The sequence below is a fragment of the Vidua chalybeata genome, chromosome 1 (genome assembly GCF_026979565.1).
Source record: "Vidua chalybeata isolate OUT-0048 chromosome 1, bVidCha1 merged haplotype, whole genome shotgun sequence".
NCBI classification, from domain to species: domain Eukaryota; kingdom Metazoa; phylum Chordata; class Aves; order Passeriformes; family Viduidae; genus Vidua; species Vidua chalybeata.
The window spans coordinates 52,455,696-52,478,142 of NC_071530.1; the positions used below are offsets into that span (position 1 = coordinate 52,455,696).

The window sequence follows — 22,447 nt, forward strand, 5'->3', positions numbered from 1 at the left end:
AACACTGAGGATTTGCTGATTTTATAACAAATGAGAAAAATTATTTTTATATTCTATAAATGCATTTTGAGTACAAACTAAGACTACAAATTTAAAATTCAACCAGTCATTTTCTGTGAAAGAAGGAAAAATAAGCACTAAAAATATGAACAAACATGTCTTCTTGCCCAAGCTGGTGGACTCCAGAGGGGGAAAAAAAAAAAGAAAACCAAACTCTTGATGGAAGTTTTACAGCAAGGAAAACTTTGCAGATCTATCAGTCCAAAGGATTTGTCTGAGAAAAGCATTCCAGATATAAAAACGCCTGGAACTCACACTGCTATATGTCCACACAGGACACCCTCCTCTAAAATCTTAAGAGCATCACACGTTTTCTTATATACAAAAGGTATTTCAATGTGCTTTTCACAAAACTAGATATTTAATCAATACTTTTATACTGCGTGTTAGCCTGCAGGCAGAAAACCTGCCCCATATCTGACAAATCAAGTTGTGAGGCATGTAACATTAATTTCAGAGTGTCAGCAAGAAACAAATGGAATACAGAGGGAAGCTGAACTGTATAAAACAAGGAGGAGGACTAGTAGAAGCCTTCCACAACTTCCACAACACAGTGATAAAATAACTTTTAGTAAATAACATCTTTAAGATGGAATGACATTCAGTAAATAAAGTATATTTTAGATGAGAATAAATTTTAAGGCTCACAAAAATTCAGCCCACAAAAAATCCTTTAAAAATACACCTTAAACATGGATTAATATCTTACACTGCTTCTGCTCTCTGAAAACAGCTGGGATCTAACATCCATCTTGACTGGGATAGGCTGAAGCCCTGGAAAACATCTGTACTAAGACAACCTGATTCACTGAGATGCTACAACTTAAATCCTGTTTCTTTCTCACATCTACTTTTTCACTATAAACAGTTACCTAGACTTCTCATCCCTAAAGATTTTTTCCCCCACACACACAATATGGGAAAAAACAGACCATAAATCTATAGCAATTTCAATTTAACCATACCATGAATCAATCAAAGTTTATGCTGTATATCGAATCCCACTTTTTGCCTATCTCATGCATTTGAGGAAAGGCTCCTTCTTTTTTGAGGACAGGTTGAGGAAGCTGAGCTTGTTCAGCCTTGAGAAGAGACAACTGCAAGGGGAACTTATCAATGTCTGTAAGTATCTGAAGGGAGAGTGCCAAGAGAATGGGGCTAGACACTTCTGGCCGAGCAACAGGACAAGAGACAACAGGCAGAAACCGATGCACAGGAAATTCTAGCTGAACATAAGAAAGAACTTCACTGTCTGAGTGACTGAGCACTGGAACAGATTGCCCAGTGAGGTTGTGGAGTCTCCTTCCCTGGAAATACTCAACAGCTGTCTGGACACAATCCAGAGTAACTTGCTCTAGAGGACCCTGCCTAGGCAGGAAGGTTGGAATAGATGACCTCCAGTGATTCTGTTATTTGGCTACAAATGCATAAGGTATCAAGGGAAAAGGAGATTCTGTTCATCTGGAGTGTTTCTTCTACTTGTGTACAATCTAAATAATATAGAAAAGATTCCAGGTAATGATACCAAATACTCTTTCTAGCTGGCAACTGCTGCACAGATCCTAGGACCAGCTGGCACACTGTGCACCTGGCCAGTCTGTTAACTTTCTGGATCTCACAATAGTCCCCAGGGAGAGGAAAAAAAAAAAAAAAAAAAAAAACCCACACAACTGATTTTTTCATTCCCTTGACACTGAATTTATGCAGCCTGCCTCACAGGCTGCAAAGTCTAGACAAAGAAAAGTAAGTCTGGACTACAATCCCTCTTGCAGGCATTTTCTCTGATGAGAGTACTCCAAGAGCTCTTGGAGTGGGACAAATCCAAAAACAGCATCAAGATACTGGTTACAGGAAGTAATAAGAAACAGACTCATCAAGAAAAAGTACCTCAAACTAATTTTATTTTCTTCTGCAGCAAAGTAACAGTTTTTGGGCCAAGGAAAAAGAACAAATACTTTATATCTTGACCATATTTAAAGTTTTTTATATATTTTCACATTTTTAAAAAATTCTTTTTTAAACATTTTTTCAAGAAAGTTTGGAAGACATGCTCTAGATAAAGTTCATTCAGACTGGATTCAGCAGTTATCACTGGTTCTACATGATTGATTGTTACAGACCTGGATGAATTCCATGTGCTAGTCCTGCTACACCTCTAAGTGGATGACAAGAAAGAGTTAACTTATTAAATCTGTAGACCAAACAGAACAAAGAAAGACCAGAACTGTGAGGGATAGGATTCAAATTGAGTATTGAGTATTACTGGGGCAAAGTGGAAAAAATGGAAAAACCAGGAAAGAAACACAGCTGTACACACTGCATAAATACAGTAGGGAGAACCTGGAGCCAGGTGTTATGATTTAGCCCCACTGTGCAAGCCCTGTGCAGCCACTTGGTCACTCTCCCTTCAGTGGGATCAGGGAGAGAATCAGAAGAGTAAAAGCTAGAAAACTCATGGGTTGAAATAAAGACAAGTTTAACAGGGAAAGCAGAAGCTGCACTCACAAGCAGAGCAAAGAAATTAATTCACTGTTTCCCATGGGCATGCTGGTGTTCAGCAATCTCCAGGACAGTAGGGCCTGCCCCATCAGGTGGAACAGTTACTTGGGAAGACAAATGCCATGACACTCAAAGTCCACCCCTTCTTTCTTTCCCCAGCTTTACATGCTGAGCATGATGCCATATAATATGGGATATTCCTGTGCTCAGTTGGGGTCAGCTGTCCTGGCTGTGTCCCTTTCCAACTCCTTGTGCACATCCAGCATCCTCATGGCAGGGGTGGTACAAGAAGCCAAAAAAGCCTTGAGGCTGTGCAGAACTGGCCCAGCAGTAACAGAAACATCTCTGTATTATCAACTCTCTTTTCACCACAAATCCAAAATACAGCCCCACACCAGCTACTATGAAAAAATTAACTCCACCCCAGGCAAAACCAGCACACCAGGTAAGATCACTCAAGAGAGAATCCACTGGTAAGAAGGGATGACAATCTGAACAGGAATCAGAGTCAAGCTATTGAGCATGAGGCAAACAAGCAGGCTGGAGCACACAAACATGACTGTGCCCCACAGAACACATGGACTTGTCCTTCCACTCTGCTGAGCATCAGCAGAGTTTCAGCTGCAGTACTACATCCTCACCTGGCTGCTGCATTTGAAGAAAAAAATGAGCCAACTGGAGCAGGTCCAAAGAGCCACAGGAAAGAGCAAAATTCAGCAAAACACAACCTGTAAAGACATTCAGATAACTGAGACTAGCTAGCAAAAATGTGGAAAAATATGGAAGACAAGAGTGGGAAGAACAGTGCAAATGACACCATTAAAGATGCTTCTGTGAAGAAAGAATATTTTTTCTTGTGGCCACAGTGGGTGGGACTGATTACACCACAGCAAGAGTCAGCTTAGACATTATGAAAAACTTCCTAACAATTAAGAGAGCAGAACAGGTGTGATATTGTAAATACTAGGAAAATGAAGCAGATCTTTAAAATTGCTGTTACTTTGGAGTAAAAGACAGTGGGAGAGGTACTGTATCTGTAAGCAAAATTTTTCTTCCTCTTCCATAAGGGATGGCTTGGAAATGGTCACTACTCCATTTTATCAAGAAGCTACTTTAAACATCACTTTTAACTGATAAATAAAAAAAAGCCAGGTAAAATGACTGCTTGTGATGAGAATCTGCTTTCTTGCAACTGAAGAATTACATATGGCAATGGAAAAATTGAATATGGCAATATACTTCTTTTTTCAGCTGGAATTTTCTATTATTTGCATACTTTTAGTAAGACGCAACAAGATATGACAGTTGCTCCAATTTCTTGTCAAATTCTTTTTGTATTTTCATCTGCAATAAATGGCAAATGGGGTAAAAGCAATGACAGGTACTCTCCTCACCATATGAGGAGGGGGAGAAAAATTGCATACACAAGTGATCCATTAGTTTAATGCAAAAGAGATTATGGAAGCAGTAGTCGCTCAAGAGCAAAGGGATAAGTGATGTTCTCACAAGCCATTACGCTAATGGTGAGAGCAAGGGAATGGCTCTGTAATTGCCAGAGAGCAGGCTGAGAGAGACCTCTGGGGATTCAAACAGTGCACAGGGCAAAGGAGAAACCACTCAGCCCTGGCAGAGGGATGACTGCTGACTTACAAAATCACATGTGTTATTACAGACATCAGACCCATCCTTGCAGCCTTTATTTGTTAAATGTCAGTCCCTGGTTTTTTCAAGACCCCATGAGTCAAATGTATTTCAACAGCATTGCCTAGGGGAGTAAAGGATCAAGTGTTAAGTTCCCTGTATTCCCTCCTCCTCAGTTCATTTGCTATTTCCAGTTTCCCAATTCAATCCTCATCTGTGAATCCAGAGACAATCCTCATCTGTAGAGGCAAGAGCAGAACATGGATGCAGTCTTCCCAATGCACAGCTCTCAGCTCTACAAAACCTGGTCACACCAAGGGAAGAAATGAGCCACTTCCTTTTCATGCCTCTACTAGACCCAGCCCAAGAGACAGACCTTCTGCTGCTTCCTTAAAATTTGCCATCCCACGTATATCTCCATCCCTCATCTGACCTTCCCTCAATGAGTTCACTGCCCTGCCATCTCCAGGGTTCAGCCAGTGCCAAACTGCTTGTGGCCAACACACATGAAAAATTAACCAAATTGATTTAAAGCAACGCAAATCTGCTGGAGCCTCGTGAACTAACCCACTATGCTCCAGCTACAACTCCACAGGAGGCTGGCATGGCTGATGCCATGCTCCCTTTTAGCCAGTGAAGGTTGGAAATGGTATCTCTGAACTGTAGAGTGACTTTTTAGTACAAAGTCTAAGTGAGGTGTAGCCAGAGACACGTGTGGCCACATGCCTCAACCAGCCCTGATTGCCAGAACCAGGGAGTCACTTCACAGACTTGATGTGCCCCCTGCAGTGCTGACCTCCATCAATCAGATAGTTTAACACTGCTTTCAGACACTTTACTGTGCTTCATATCTCACAATATCTTGGTACTCTGCACAAGCTCTTACCAATGGGCACACATGCTGACAAATGTCTCCCTCATCTGTTGGCTTTTTGGCAGTCCACAATAGGTCACTCTTAATGCAATTTCATTTCCTTAATTAAATCTTCCCTGAGGTATCATCACAGAGTATTATTTCCCTTTGATTATTTAATATTTCAGAATAGAGACAGTCTTATCCTGCTTTCATGGGGTAGAAAGTTTCTCCCTTGATTAACCCCCAGAGAAGATGAAAGGATTTTTCTTTTTAAGTGAATAATATTCATGTTTGCAAAATAAACAACATCTAAAAGGCCATATAACAAGGCTTAAGAGAATATAAGGGAAAAAGTGAAGCATAGCCAAACCCCACCCCAAATGAATACAAGAAACCCTGTCGCTTCTTGCTACCTCAAACTTGCAGAGTTTTTTTGCAACTGGGCAAAAAGAGCCCCAAATGCAACCACTTTCTAGTGAGAGCAGCACTTTTAGGAATTTAATAAAAACCAAGGCTTTTCCTAATGTTTGCACTATCTGTAGTCACAGGGTCAAGGAAAAAAATTTCAGCTTTCCAGCAGTACAACTCCAACCTACACACACTGAAAGTCTTGAACCCTGCAAGTACCCTGATTTCATAGGAGAAAGTCTCCACATCCAAAGCCTTGAAAATTCCTCCATTGGCAGGGAGTCCAACTCCTGAGTTTTCAACACTTATAGACAGAATTATTGTCTGGATATGCAATTACCATTGCTGTACATAGTTATGTGCAGGTGATTATGAATCAACCATTACTGCTTGTGACACCTTCCACTGAACATAATGACATTCAACCCCTCCATTAAAGAAAAACTAAACTCTCCAGGGAGACAAACGCAAATTATATGAGCAACATACACTTCAAGGAAATGCTAATATGAACTACCACAGAAATAGTGACCAGAAATTCCAGTCTTGTATTGACACAAACAACCCTATAGCAGATATGAGGTGAAATTTACATCATCCAGCTCTAGCCGTTTTGCTTAAATTTGCATTGAGGCTTCCTTGAGAGAGACACAGGAAATTACAACTTATCTTAAAATAGAAAATGGTTCATCCCAAGCCCTTGTCCCCACTACAAAGAACCGAGTTATTCCATTGGCACAAAAGGGCTCAATTCTAGACAGCTAATGTAAGGTGAGATATATTTAACACAGCAACAGGAGAAGGATCCCCAGAACACCCACCAAAATGAACAGGAATCCCCAGCACCCTCTAAGAGCCATAATGATCCCAATAAGCAACTTGTGCATGAAAATCCAAAGCAGAACTCATTAAGGTCTTCTGCATTTTGGAAGATTTAAATATTTCACCTACTAATAAGGCAAAGTCAAAAATGTCAGAAACGTCAGAAGCAACTGTCTCACACATGACAACTATCAGACATAATTCTGTGAAATACAAGGTATAGCACTGAGCAGTCAATCATCCAGTGTCTGTACACCCAAACCCCTATAACATCATACGGATAAGATGAACACAGCAGCGGTTCACAGATATTATTGCATTGGACATTTTGTAGCAGCAAAGGGAAGGATCTAAAGGAAGAAAGTAACAAAACTATTCAGGCAGTCTCCTACCACTGGCTCAATAAGTAGCAAAAGCAGCTTGAAGTGAGTTGCCAGATTTTGTTGCAAAAACAAAGTACTTTAGTCATGTTAATTATCCAGCAAAAGAAGAGGCAGAGGGCACAAGAACTTGTATAAGAATAAGCACTATTAGCCTATCCACAAAGATAAAAACAAGATTAATAGACAAAAAAAAAAAAAATGAACTGGGATTCAAATAAAATGAAACAGAGGAGAAAAATGCCCTCACAGCAGAGTTTTAACTTGCAGAAAGCTGATAACGTTAAGATTACCATACAAAAGGAGAAAAATTACGAAATCATGGACAAAGATTTTTGTTGAAAGACAAACAGAAAAATAAATTCCACAGTAATGCAGGAACAGAGGTGAATTTGGTCTAATTAAAAAAAAAAAATCAAATACTACAGCTAAGTCCCTGACCAAAATATTGTGGTGGGAGGAGACAAAGGAGAGAGAGGAGTCATATATGAGAAAGTGGATTGTATCCAAATGAGATAGTAGTGGAATAGGACCACACAAGATATCCAGAGATATAACAAAAGATGCAAAGCTGTGCATTAGGGCTTGGAGTTAGAAGACAATTAGTATGGGATTTAACATGAAAGGAGTATCTGAAAAATAGGAGTGCACAGTAGAATGGTAACAAATGAAGAGCAGGATGGTATGCAGGTACCAAAGATAAAGGCAGAGGAGGAGATTAAGAGACAATTCAGAGAAGGATAAAAGACAGCTGAGGGAAGATATGAGGTTCACAGGGGAGGGGAGGGGAGGGGAGGGGAGGGGAGGGGAGAGGAGAGGAGAGGAGAGGAGAGGAGAGGAGAGGAGAGGAGAGGAGAGGAGAGGAGAGGAGAGGAGAGGAGAGGAGAGGAGAGGAGAGGAGAGGAGAGGAGAGGAGAGGAGAGGAGAGGAGAGGAGAGGAGAGGAGAGAGGAGAGGAGAGGAGAGGAGAGGAGAGGAGAGGAGAGGAGAGGAGAGGAGAGGAGAGGAGAGGAGAGGAGAGGAGAGGAGAGGAGAGGAGAGGAGAGGAGAGGAGAGGAGAGGAGAGGAGAGGAGAGGAGAGGAGAGGAGAGGAGAGGAGAGGAGAGGAGAGGAGAGGAGAGGAGAGGAGAGGAGAGGAGAGGAGAGGAGAATCAGGTTCATAACATCCTAAAGGAAGTGATTCTTAATACAGAGCTAGTTGAGCTGTGAAATTCATTTTCAAATATAATGGAGGGTACAGTTAAGTTCAAAGGAAAGTAGAGGAGATTTCATGGAGCAGATCTCTGTTGAAAGGTACTAAATTTACAGAAACTCAAGCAGTTAAAGTTTCTGAGCAGCAAATAGTTGGGGTAAGGTTAAAGAAATAATACAGAAAAATGTCTTTTTCTCACAGCAGACAAAAATCCCTGCCAAACACCATCTCCATTGCCTTAATAAGTCTAGACGAGAGATTTTTACCCTTAGGCCTTCAGATCTGTTCACAGTCCACCCAGGTCACAAACACTTTAAGCCAATAAAAACTGACGCTTCCACAAGGAGAAACACCTTGCCATCCTCCCACTTCTTATTCCCAGTCTTTGCTGGGTGTTTGCTTGCATTGCCATAAGCCTTCACAGAACAGCCAAGCAGATATCACTCTAGGTTAAAAGCACACAGCATAAAATAACTGGTTACTTCTAACCCAGGTCACTTCCCTGACACAGCTCTCCATGCAGGCACACAAATGCATGTCCTCACCCAAAGGAATGACTAACATGCAGAAAAGAGTGGCTAGAGAAGCAGAAGAATGCACTGGGATTATTTAGCCTGGAGAAGAAAAGGCTCAAAGGGGATCTAATCAATGTGCATAAATGGCTAGTGGGATGGAGTAAGGCAGACTGAGCAAGGCTCTTCTCGGTGGTGACCAGTGATAGGACCAGAGGCAATGGGCCAGACTGAAATAAAGAAAATTCCCTTTAAGAAAAAAACATTAACTAAGAAAGAAAAAAGCCCCAAACAATTGTGAGGCCTGAAGAATGCAGGTTACATAGATAATTGGATGGCAGATTTGACACATTCCTATGGGAGATCACATCCCTGCTAGAAGAGCATTTAGTGCCTGAAAATTTTGGGTCGATACACTGAAAATGGCTAAGAACTTTTCAAAATATTTTTCCTACATATATACTTGGCTATCTGTATTCAGCTTAGAAAAAGACTAAGCACAGTGAGAAAGCTTCTGCTAATTCGCTTTTGCTTCATCTGTCAACAGACTAAAAGTTCAACACCTCCAAATTCTCTCCAGCTAGTAGAGCACTTAAAGATGAGTTCTGCCTCCTGCTATGTGAGTACCTTAACCAGGGAACCGGAGGCACAGCAGAATACCCTCCAATCCACCATCCAGCAGAAGAGGTGCCAGGCTCAGGGGAGACTGAAAGGTAATTGTACACACAAGACACAAGGCAAGGGCTAGCAAACAAGCACAAGGAATTTGTTAACTAAACAGAATCAGAAATAATCTCAGGGTATTAAAAAATCCATTAACTGTCTCTTTCTTCATCTGGAGATGACAAACCACTGCTGTTGAGCAGCTTCTTCTGAACAAGGAACTGCTCAACTGTCAAACAAATGCGCTGTCACACTAAAGAAATGCATTTTCCACATTCATATTTTGCCAGACTAAACAGCTGGAGGATGGTTTTCAACATACCAGAGCAACCTACAAGGCAAAGAGTGAAGGTCTTTGAAGGAATAAGACAAATCACCACAAAAGTTTAAGACTTTAATTGAAGCCATCATTTTTCTGTCCATTGCACTAGTGATTAGTTTGACTGCCCCAAGAGAAGTGAAGCCAAAATGGGACATTTGTCTCCTTGATAAGGACCGCTTTTGAATAATTTGGTGAGAGTTTGCCTTTGCTCTACCCTAAGATAGACCATTGTGTCAAAATACAGGCCATTTTGCAAACAAAACTAAGAAGGTCCCAATACCACTGAAACCAGGAGGGCCCAAACAGTAGCACTATACTTATAGTCTGCACCAGATGATTGAAAGCCCAAACACAGGCTCAAACAGCTATAAAAAAGGTGTTTGTGAGGTTGAAGGAAGTTGAGATAACGACAAAAAAAAAAAAAAAATGCTCCCAGCAGTATCAGGAGGGAAAAAAAGAGAAACTCACTAGCATAACATTTGAATCTAAACAGGGAATACTGAATTCAAAAAGGGAGCAGGGATCCTGTTCAAGGTGATCTTGTCAAGCCAAAAAGCAACTGTGTATGTTTGGGGGACAGGCTTCCCTCACTGTTTTTGTTTTCCAGTGCACAAGCGTTAGAAAACTGCAAACTGATAAATCTGTGTGGTCTCTCTCCCACAGTTATTTTAAGACCTCATGGGTGAAATGCATTCCTAGTGCAAGGTCAGAGACTTAAATGAACTTGGCATAAGCAGAGAGATGGGCCCCAGGCTTCTGTGAAGTAAATACAATAGTACAGCACTTTAATGATGTGCACCGGAGATGGGAGATAATTTTTAAGAAAGGGCTGTATAAAGAAATGGCAGAGTAGGTCAAGTCTCATTCTCTGTACTGTGGGAAATTGAAGCATTATGAAGTTTTCTTTACAGCTGAAACATAACAACAACCACCATCTTGCCACACCTCAATGTCTGATCTCTCCCAACTGTATCTGATCATTAAACAAGGCTGCAGGGCTCCAGATCCTCTGAACAGTTGCCAGCTGCAATACAAACTCATTCTCATGAGGAACCATTTGATTCTGTTTAAAACAGCTTTTTTTTGACAGAAAACTGTTCCACTGGCAAATTTTCATGCAGCTTCACGACTTAATATGCCTCCCCTCCTCCTACACATGCATGTTCCAGAACTACTTCAAAAAGATAATTATACTGCATGTTCACAATGTATTGGATTTGCTCCTGCCAGGTCACCTGACTTCACTGGGAGTGAGAGACTCCAAAGAAAGGAGTCATCAAAACAAGGATGATGCAATGTCTACACATATATGACACATATTCCCCAAAAATTCCTGCAAATAAAAATACATGGAGTTTTTGGGGGATGCGGGCAGGTTAAGAGGCTTGGTAGCCTCAATGTAGCTCACAAATTCAGCTCTTTACTCAAACAACTAACTATCTATCAGAAAATGAGCATCATAATTATATCACCAATCTTGATTAACAACTCATGACTTGCTTGTAATTTGTGGGGGTCTCTAGTTTCCAGCAAATAATCCAACAGTGCTACATAGATCTGAGTACTATTTGTATCTCCATCTCTTCCCTGTGACTCAGCATTCAGCAGGGCTGCCAAGGGCTGGTCCAAGCTCCTGAACCACACCTGAAGCTGGGCAAGCCCAGCAGGACAGCACTGTAGGGTCGTGAACTACAGCAAGAGGAGGAACATCAGAATTGGTTAGCAGTCTCTGAAACAGAGTCTTCTCAATGCCAGCCCTCTCTGCTCTAAAACAGGACTATTTTTTTTCTCCACAGCAATTACATAAAAATGGTTCATTATGCAGAAGACTTGCTACCTCCAGCAGATGCAGAATTTGCCTGCTGACTTAGGCTGAAAAAGTTTTTTACCTCCTGCTTCCTTTAAAAAAATGTAGGGGGGGGGGAACAAGCAAACAAAAAAAAAAAACGTTAAAAGCTCCTTGAGGTAGCAAACTCTTTTTATTCATTCATTATGAAGTGCAGTTTTAACTGTGTTCCTCTAATGAGAATTGGCATGAAGTCCAACTGAGACCTCTGCAGCTACAAAGTCTCCCTCCCCCTGTACCATCTATCAGAATCCATGAACAGAGCATCAAGGAAAGTGATTATGGAAAGACAATGGTTTGGCTGAGTGGTGCACCTGAAAAGCATTTCTCACTAATCTCTCACCTTCATCTTCTCACTCAAACTTAGAGGTGAGCCCAACAACTTTCTAGGCTCTGACCCAAGGTCCTCTGAGATTATCACATATGATATCCATCTTATCAAAGCTCTGACTGAATTACATCAGTATCCTGTTACATGGGAATTCATACTTGAAAGCTTTCATATTCACCATTAGCTACCAGGATTCCACGGAAGAAACTATTGCATAAAACAAGCCAACTGAACATGAAATTCCCACTGGATGCATCACTGAAGCATGAATAAAAACAGTTCAGAAGACTTAGACTGAACATAGATATTCTGGGCCAGATCAAAAGAATGGGGATTACACAAAATTTAGTCATTGAAGTTGAAAATGATACTCACTGCTACTCAGTCCTGCTCTCAGCATAAGAGGATACAGGAACCTCATGTTCTGCTCCTGTGCATTGCAGAAACACCAGTCTTGACAACCCATGTACTACTCTGTACATAAAACACCAGAACCAGCTCTTGGCAAAGACACACATAAACTCCCCCTCTACCCATTAAAGCAGAATTATACTCCCTCTTTCTCTCTGGCTCAATGAAGCTTCAAATGTTCCATGTAGAACATAACAACTTTGGCCAGATGCGTGTAAAGCATGTCCCATACTCACATACACTTAAGAGAAGCTCCCTGCCTGTTAGAATACATTCCTGGAAAGTCACAAATCTAGGTCCTAGATCTACATCAGGTACAAGAGAAAGGTAACACCCTTCCTGGGGTGGGCAGCTCCTCCCTGAACACCACACCTTACCCAACACACCAGTTCTGGAGTTCCTGCTTTTGAGGACCTGCCTCCCTTCAGGAACTGTTAGCCAGTTTTGCACTTAATCCAGGGCCCAATGACACTGAGGGGGCAGAGATGCAGCAAGCTACTTTTGCTGACATTACACAGACAATAAAAGCCCTGGGGACAGCAGAGCCCTGCACATAAACCAGTTACACACAGCCAACTCAAGACAATCTCTCATGCCTCTCTTTTTGGTGCAGCACTGCATGAAACATGGCTATAGTGTCCTGGATATAAACTAGTAAACTCACGATATGCCGTGTACACTTAGCAGCTTAGATCTTAATTTGATTAAGACCCTCTTATCACTTTTCATTTTAGCATCTGGATGTCCCCTCTCATGGTCCCACAAGGATTATTTGGATTAGGAATGCTGCATTTATATCCTTATTGGTCCAGGTAGCTAAAGCAGATGAACTGGGTTTCCCGTGAGTTATTAGAAGGCCATCAAGTCGACTGATCTCCTGTCCATCTCTCAGACCTACTGTGAGAAGGCCACAAGTCAGCTATGCATGACCCTTCCTGAGCTGCCAGATAATTCAGTGTTAAATCTGACTCCTCCTCAAACACCCAATTTCACATCTTCCCCTCACTGAGCCAGCTTGACAGCCCATCTCATGCAAAGCCTGAGCTACTACCACTGCCACCACTTACACACCAGCTTTCTTAAGGAGACTTGTCTTTCTAAGGTCAGCAGGACTCCCTCAGCAGGAAACATCACACGTGCACACACAGAGCTGGCAGAACTAGGTTGGGAAAAAATAGGTCAAACCAGGCATATATTTAACTTGGAGGCCAAACCTCAGAATCGTATTTTCCCAACAAATAATTCATACACATGTGCACAAAATCCACATTTTATAACCATTAGAAAATCATTCTTATAAGAACTAGGCAAGCAAAATATTTTACAGAAACAGAGGCTCTACCAGAAACATTTCTATTCCACTCCAAACAGAGGTTTAAACATACAACCTCTCCCCCACAGCCCTACATCATCCTTTTGCCATAATCAAGCAACTTCTTTCTCTACTATCTTTTGGGAAGTTGTTATTCATTTCCACCCAAAGCCTTAAACATTTTTAGGGGTTTTTTGAAAGATGGTGACAGTGCAGGGTTGAAACACCCCTGTCAGGGAGCCTGGCCTGAGCCACTACCTCTGTTCCAAACTTCAAAAAGTCACCTTTGCAGACAGTGGGCAGTCAGGAAAGGGAAAGGAGGCATGAGGGCAGCATGCCTCTTTCTAGAAGTTCTGCAGCAACTTCCCTGGGCTTCTGATGATCTTCCAAGATTGATAAGACAACACAGCTGACAGGTTAAAAAAATTACCATGTGGCTCCAACAAGCAAGTCAAGCAGCTGCTCCTTAGATTCCTTTTCTAGAAGATGCTGTCTTCTTCCACCCACTGGAGGCTCAACCTCTAGACAAACCTCAATAACTCAATTGGCAAGTTGAACACACAGAGGCACCCAGAACACTTTACCACACATTTGCTACAGTTTTGCTGCATTTCTGCTTGTGTTTTTGTTTCCACATCCCAAACTTTTTCATTCCCTGCCCAGCAACAGTAAAACCTAATTTGTAAATTGCTCTAAGCACTTCATGATAAGCAAGTACCCTCTCTGCACCACACAAAAGATAGCAATATTTAAGGACTAAGAGACTTAAAATTAGGTGATACGTGTTTTTAATTAAATGCCCTAACATAATTGCTCAAATGCACATACTAAGGTTTTAGCCTACATCATGTTATTGGGTATGGAGAATTAGTCTGGGTTATTAAACATGTTTTAATTGTCTGAAACATAAAATTGCATGACCAGTGCTACCTGTGTAGCAAACTGCATTACAAAGAACAGTACTTTGCAATCCCTTGGTTCTTCAGCAGGGGGAAGGTAGAAAGAGGAGAACAGAATATCAAAGAGAATGAAAACACATGTGCAGAGAGGGAATCTTTGAATATCTGCAAAGAGGATTCTTTGAGAGTGACAGTTCTGAGGAGCATGAAAGAATAAGGCAAAGTCAAATTTCAAGAGTGAGTAATGTTCTACACTGGAATGCAGTTTCCTGACCAACATTAAGAACTGCTGCCTTTAGTCAGGTGAGAAATCTTATTCTTTAATGGGAACTTTGTTCACATAAAAACCGGGTAATTTCACACACGAAGCAAAATCCTTAAGGAAAATTAAGAAGTGGAAACAAAAAGGAAGGTAAATCAGGCAGCCTGACCCTTATAAACCACCAAAGTGTTCACTCTTGGAAAGGGTTCTACCACAGGACTGTGTTTCTCTACTGAAATCATCTTCTAGCCTAAGAAGTGGAGGAGAAAATACAGTTCAGCTCATTAGTCCTTAATACCTGCTCTGGGTAGTAACTTCTGTGGCTGTTTCTGCTTTAGCCTGCTGCTCGAGTAATGAGAAAGAAACGTCAGTGCTTCACGCTGGCACAGGACACAGCTAGCTTCCCTATGACACTCAGTTCTGTTAAAAAAAATAAATAAATAAAATCAGCAGAGGCCTTGCAGCACTGCCTTTCATCAAGAAAAGTTCCAAATAACTTTAGAAGGAACATTGCTCATTCTTAAACCAAACTCAATAACACTTTATCTCAGCATCATGGCTTGCTTGTGACTCAGGGTACATATGTAATGTTTCTGAATCATGGCCTCACATTGGCTACCACTTGAGAGCATGGTGCAGTCAAATTAGGCAACTTAAGAGTTCATGGAAAGATGTTACTCCTTATCTCTACACAACTTTCACGGGCCTGTAACAAAGGACAGGAGACAATCTAATGGCTACTGGGCATTTCATGACTCTCGAACAGCATTGTCTTGGAAACCTGTGTTCTGACTCCAAGATTAAATATTTCATCCACTTACCCCACTTTTCATGGTTAAGCATGTGGCAATTAAACTATTAAATTAAATTAAGCTATTTAAATCAAGATGTGGCTTCAGAGAGTAAATCCAGTATTTTCTTTGTCTTCTTAAGGCAACCATGCAGTTGCACACAAAACATACCTCATTGAAGAAAAGTGTATATATTTTTTAAATTAAAAATCCTAGGGCCTCTCACATAGCTTTTTTAAAGACAACTGACAAATACCCTAATACTTGACAGATGTTCTACATTAAAATGTGGACTCTAAATTTAAATTTTCCTGAGACTGCATTAAGATCTTGGAATAAGACAGTATCTCCTACTTTAATGACACTAACAATCTTGAAAGGGCCCAGATTTCAAAACAAAAGCAGCAAGTTGCCCAGGTTGGGGACATCAGATAATCACATTCATCCCAGTAGTTTGTCAAACACTTGTAATAGTGCCCAGATGCCCAGACAGGTAGTCCCACACACCTGAGTTATTGCATCCAGCTAGAAAGAATGCAGTTCAAACAGTTTAGGAAATGCCTTATAACAGGTATACAGTTCACATGCAAAGCTAGATTATGCCCAACTTCATGGTTCTTACCTAGCTTAGTAAAGTCTGTACAACCTGTAATGTACGTGCTGCCATAGAGACTGACTTTGGTAGGATAGTTTGTTTGGGGGAGGAAGAAAAGTCACAGCAACTCCTAAGATCCAGAGAGAAGCTCCTTGACCCATCCCTGCTCTGTACAACCAGCACTCTGCCATTCCACCACAGCAAATAATGACTTGTTTGACCATCTTATCAAGAATTTCCCCCCCTCTCTTGCTCTCCTCCTACCCTTGGGAAAAGCAGACCATTTCCTGCTTCACCTTTTCTGCTTACACATGTTTCAGAGAGTTATTCCTAACCAAACCTCCTCTCTGCATACAGTGAGTAGCACAACATCAGATCTTCTCCAGCTTGCAGGATGCCATCCTAAATTTTACATGGAGATGTGTGACAGCATTTGGTTGGCACCAGAAGTACAGCAGGCTCCTGCTTCCTTTAAAAAAAAAAACCAAACAGATAGGCCTGCTGAACCACACATTTCAGGACCTGAGGAACCTGATTTGGCAATTGAAGGTGCACATGGCACACATTTTCCTATGAAATGTAAAAATTAATTTTACCACATGAAACATTTCAGTCCTGGTGTTCAAGAGGTCATTAACAAAACTACTGTAAAAGGTGCTAATAGAAACAAATGCCCTTAACATCACAGACTTCCCAGATGACTCCTGCTATGGAGATGGATGACAAATCATTCCTTCAGTCATCTCTAAATTCCATATTGACTACACTGAAGCAATTAACCATTTATTTTTAGAGCATGTTCCATTTTAAACACAAGTGACTCAGTCCAAGAGATATTCTATACTTCATTGCTATATAATGGGTTAACAACTCTCAAATTTAAATGGATTTTAATTCTGGGAGAAATACTTGCCTTTTTGATTTTGCCTACAGACATTGGTTGGGAATTTTAATTTAGGCTTGAAACCAAACAAATCTCTGTGTTCTACAAGCATCTGCAGAGAAATATAAAAATATCTGGAAAGTGTGAAAGAGCAAGCCTGTTTTGCTAAATGTATAAAATGAAACCTCAGCGTAGGTCTCAATAATAGGCTTCCTGACTGCTGTGCACACGCTCTCTCCCACAGACCTTCTGCTATGCAGCAAGGGAACGCTGCCTGCACTGCTGCGTCCTCAGAGAACTTTGCAATACAATGGAGCACAGTGATTCCCTGGGGAACATGGTGCTGATCACTGACTTCGATATTTCAAACACAAGCACTAGGGTTTCCCCCTGTTTTAGGATCTCAAAGAAACAGCTTGCCATATCACTCTACCCCGGTTCCCAAGCCATCTCACAGTTTATCTGCATTATAGGCAATGTTCTGGACAAAAGGATGAGGAGCTGGGATCAAGCTAAGTCTGTTCGAACTCATGGAAAAGGAGGGTGAGATTATAAGTGGAAAGCAGGGGGAAGGAGAGTCCTGAAGAGCTGACCAGTGGTTTCTGCTGCTGCTGCCACTGGAGGGAGAGGACAAATGGGAGCTGCAACAGGTACTGCAGCAAGGGAACCCCATTCAGCTGCTGCCCTGCTTCAACCCAGCTCCTCCCTGTTGCAAAGTCAAAAGCAGTCAACAGCCAGCCACTTGCTCCCAGCAGTCTGCTGCCTGGGACAACAGCCCATTTCACCTATAGTTTGGACCAGTATTTCTGGTTCATTTTCCATAAACATCTGAAACTGAGGACACCATCTTGCCAAGGGACAGTCCCAGCACCTCCTAAGGAGCCCTGCCTGAAAAACTAAACTTCCTACTTCAGAGCTAACGACAGGATACCCTAGCCAGACATAGCTGACCAAAAAAGGCCAAGACTGACTCACAAGCCCATTATACAGCTGCCTAGCCACCATTCATTAACTGTAAGAAAAATTACCCTGGGCTCCCTGCATCAAAGAACCTTGCCATTTCTTCTTAATTAACTCTAAGCATCTTGCTGGCCTCAAATCAAAACTGGAAAAAATCAACAAAAGTAGGTGGCATCTTATCTTGCCCTTTGCTACTGGCTGCACTTTTATTTTTTCCGAGTTGCACAACCCCCACCCTTCTGAGATTACCAGTAGAAAACAAAGTATTGCTATGTTTTAGGACAAATACCTAAGTACATAAGATCTAGTCTGTTTTAAGCTTTATAAGAATTAATGGTCATGATATCTAAGGCCAGTAGAAATACATTTCTAAGGAATTAAACCAAATGCCTGCAGTATTTGCCATTCAGCCACTTCAGAATCACAAGAGCACATGAAATGTTACAGGAGAAATGGGTAAAAAAAATCTTAAACAGAAGCAAAACTGATTCATCTACTTATTGCCAAAACCGAGAAGGCCGCTGAGTGTAAACAAACAACAGACATTCTGAAGAAAAAGGGGCGTCACAATTCCTTTTCCTGCTAATAGGCAGATACACGAACCCGTATGGGCAAGACCATCCTCCAGCTACTGCAAGCCAATCTGAGGGACACAGCCAACACTACAGCAACATTCCTGGCAGCACAGGTGCCACTGGAGGCAAGGGAGCATCTGAGGTGATGGTGACTCCCAGTGCAATGATGGTTCATAGCTGGATCTGCTGGAAAGCTGTGGCAGCTGCAGGCATGATCCACCCATGTAAGCTACACGTATATATGGATACCCAGCTGAACTGTTTGGGGCACTATTCATGTGCAATTTTGGCTTAGGCTGGCAAGCACCCCATCTGCAGAAGAGGACGGAGAGTGATCCAGAGCACTTTTTTAAAGCTTGAGTCTGTCTCTAGAGGCCCACAAAGACTATGTACATGCTGAAGCCAGGCTTTGTGGGTACCCCTAACTCTGGAGGAAACTACAAAGGGAAAGACATAGGACCATAGAGATATTTAGAAAGATCAAAAGTCATAATGAGGACAAGCTACGTTTTCTGGCAAAATCTATCATCACAAACTAAGATATTTTGGAATAATTGCTTTTTTTAATTACTAAAAGCCCTTCTGTTTGAACTTTGCAGCTGGTGTGAAATGAGGAGGCTGTTTTGCTGGGTATTTTTTAGAAGCAACTTTCAGAGGTGAAACCACAGGGGCAACCTTAATGTCTGTATCCACAAGGCAGATCCAACAGCTTTAAAACACAGGTAACCTATCCTCTTTATTAGAACAGCTCCTGGCCCAACACCAACTGTCCAACATCATTACTCTCACAACTTGAATGCTCCCCACAATACCATGGCCACATCTTTTGCAGTATTTCAAAAGGCAGCTAATAAGCTAAATTTTGCTCTCACTATTTTCCAAAGTCACTGCATTGTTTGTAAGAAGACTATTCAAAAGGAGAAAAGGAGAAGTATTTAGCACTACCTTGAATGAATGCTACTTAGCATCTGACACAGCACATGCAAAACTCCACGAAGCTTCACAGGGATTATCACACAATGGCAAAGGATGCAAGATCACATGCCATGTATATGAAACACAAAGCCACTGAAAAATGCATCTTAGTAACAAGTCTTAGCCAGTTATTTATTGGAAAACAGTAAGGACCATATTGTTTATTAGAATGCACTGAAAATACTGAGCATATGGATTTGGGAAGAATTCTTTGGGCTATTCTGAGCACGTGTACACAGTTTGCTTTCAAATTAATCAGCATCACATTCAGATATTGATAGTTCCTGATAAAGTCACTTAGTGGATCAGTTCATGCTCTGGCCTGCTCTGGTTTCAAATGAGTAAGCTGATTGATACTAAAAGTTTAGGAGTCCAAAGCTCAGGTCACATTGAGTCAGAATCACACGTGCAATAGCATCACACAAGTGACAAAACATGCCCTCTATCTTTGACTTACATGCTGCTTGCTGCTCACAAATGCTGGCCATCTGACCAACCACTCTTTGTTCTGAGCTAACTCCCTGCTCACCCTCCTGAAACAAACAAGTAAACAGATCCCACATTTCCTCTGTAAGAACACATACTCTTTTCCCCTGTACTAGACTGAGACTGCATTGACAGGATGAGTGTCATGGGTTGACTAAGCGTGTGCTGCCTTTTACGTCTTCTTCTGGCTCCAGCATGAAAATCAACATTGCACCTGTGTTGTCCAAACTGGGTGTGCACTTCAGAGACAGACAGAAGGGAAGCAGAGAGAGCAGCCAGGATACGTACCGTACTCCACTTCTTCACAAAACACACGTAATACACAGAGAAATGATAATCCCTTCTTAGTGGAAAATCCAAATTTTCAAAATGAATCCCCAAGCCAAAATTAATTACTGTAATAACTGCAATCCTCGCATGAGCACTAATCAGAAAGGCACAGCTGACCACCTGCTATGTGCCACCACTGGCGCAGCAGCACCCTGCCCCTAATTGTTGCCCTGTTCAGACAGGGCTAGGTGCCCCATAGAACGCAACAGTGGAGCTGGTAAACACGGGGACAGGAGCACAGCCTGACTGACTGTTGTACAGTCTTACTACGCACTTCTGCTGAGTGCAGCATATATATTAAATTAAAAAAAAAAAAAAAAAAGAAAGAAAAAGCACTACTGCAGCTCAAAACAGCAGGATGCAAAAATCTAAACCCAGGCCAAGTAATTTCTTCTGCAACTACAGAGAAACACGCAGGAAACGATGCAAGAGAACAAAATTAATTGTACTGCCCGTGTCAGTACAAACCCATTATCTATGCAGGCTGCAAAATGAGAAACGCAGCATTTGACAATTCTACAGGCTAGGGCAGTGTTCTTAACATACTTATAAGTTATTTTATTTAATTGCTAACAAAAAAATGCAGTTACATAATAACACAAGGTAATAACCAAAATATGAAGTCACAAGATTGGCTTACAGCAACAGAGCACCGGGGGAGGGGGCGGGGGGGTGCGGGGTGGGGAGCAGTTCGTGCTTTAAATTTTGCTGCATTGTCAGAGAGCCAAGAACCAAAACTGGGGGCTTCTGCTTTTACAAGGAAAGGACATAACCACCAAAAATTCGGCACGGGACTCTTCATCACCGCCTGCGTGCATCCACATCCCCAAATGATGTCAATCCCCGCCGGCACGTCGCTCATCATAATTCTACACTATTTGGTCGCTAGTGGAATTCAGCCGACAGGCCGACGGCTCAGCCCGTAACCCACCGGGGCCCAATGAGCTCCCGGGAGAGCGACCCCTCCACACCGCCCCCGCCCAGGGCAGCGCTCACGGGCACGGCCGGGGGTCCCATCCCGCACGGACCTCCGAGGCACAAAGGCGGCACCGCGCAGCCGGGCACGGTGACAGCGCACACCCACGACCCGCCACCGCATCCCGCCGGCCGGGCGGGGGCTGCCCGCCCCGGGGAGGGCCTTTCCCGGAGTCGAGGCCGCTACCAGCTCCATCCCGCCTCGCACTTCTCCGCTGGGAGCCGACGCCACCCGCCCCCGCCCCACCACCCTCACCCGGGGCCGGGCGGCAGCAGCCCGTCGTACCTGGACAATGCCGGCCTGGGCACAGCTCATGCTCCCCCGGCGAGGGCAGGTCTCACATCCCTCACGTGCCTGTGAGCCGGCAGGGAGGAAGGGCGGGCGGGTTATCGGCGTGTCAGCCCCCGCCGAACCGCACCATAGTCCAGCACCAGCTGATACGCCCCGCAGCACCGCCGCGCTCCCTCCTCCTCTTCCTCCGCCCCGCCAGCCTCCTCCCACCTCGCCGCCTGTCGCTGGGTGCTGGCCGCCTGGAGCCACCCACACGCCGCGGCGGGCGCCCGGCAGCGCCGCCCGACCTGGCCCGCCCCTCAGTGCTCCTCCCGCCCGCCCGGCGCTGTCCCAGGCCGTCTGCCTGAGGAGCCCACCCGCGGGTCGCCCTCTCGCTCCTCTCACAACATCCTCCCCCGCACAGCATCCCGGCTCTCCTCAACTGATCCCACGGGGACATCGCCGCACGCAACCCGGCTCACCACGCATCGGGCGTGGAGGGGGAAAAAAATCAACGTGTTCTCCTCTTTGGCCCTTGAGGTCGGGGCTGCCGCCCTCACATCAACTCGTCACCAGTGCCAGAGCCTCCGGGGTGATCATTAAAGCCGTTTCCCCGCTCACCTGAGCAAGAGCTAGGGCGGCACTAGTGCTCTAGCAGCTGTCTCCTCTCCTAGGGAACGCGCACCTTTCACCACCGTCATCTCCAGCCTCTCCTTCTGGACAGGGGTTTATAACCCCTGGACAAAGTAAGTCACAGTACCACAACTGTGAAAATAGCAAGTTTCAAAATGCAGTTCAGGATGGGGACAGAGGTGCTCTACACGCATTTCTCCCACAGGTCTTGCAAACCGGTTGACCAAAAGCAGACCACGAGCTGATGGGACTGCAGGGAACAACAGCTTGCAGCAGCTTGCTGCGTCTGCATCCACCGGCCGAAAGGGCTTAAAGAACAGCTCTTCTTGTCAGCTGGCAGAGGGAAAAGACAGAACAATCCTGCAGAGATCCACTTACCCCTCACCTCATTTTTCTAGATAAAAGGTTTTTTTAAATAGCACTTTTTTAAAACCATCCTGTTGGAGTGGTTTCACACCCACCCACTACTAAATATATCAAATTTTTCAAGGCTCTGCTGGATCTTAATTTATATCCGAAAGCAAAAACATGTTGATAAAAGCCACAAACATGTCCAGT

At 43.1% G+C, this 22,447-nt stretch overlaps 1 protein-coding gene across 1 annotated transcript in view; it reads right to left on the reverse strand.

Annotated features, from left to right (window-relative positions):
• Positions 1 to 21,363, reverse strand: part of HECW1 (HECT, C2 and WW domain containing E3 ubiquitin protein ligase 1) — a 251,088-nt gene extending 229,725 nt beyond the window's left edge. Inside the window, exon 1 of the mRNA XM_053933981.1 lies at positions 21,272 to 21,363. Within this exon, the coding sequence (XP_053789956.1) occupies positions 21,272 to 21,301 (30 nt within the window). The 5' untranslated portion in view covers positions 21,302 to 21,363. The remainder of the gene's footprint in view (positions 1 to 21,271) is intronic.
• Between the last annotated feature and the right edge of the window lie 1,084 nt (positions 21,364 to 22,447).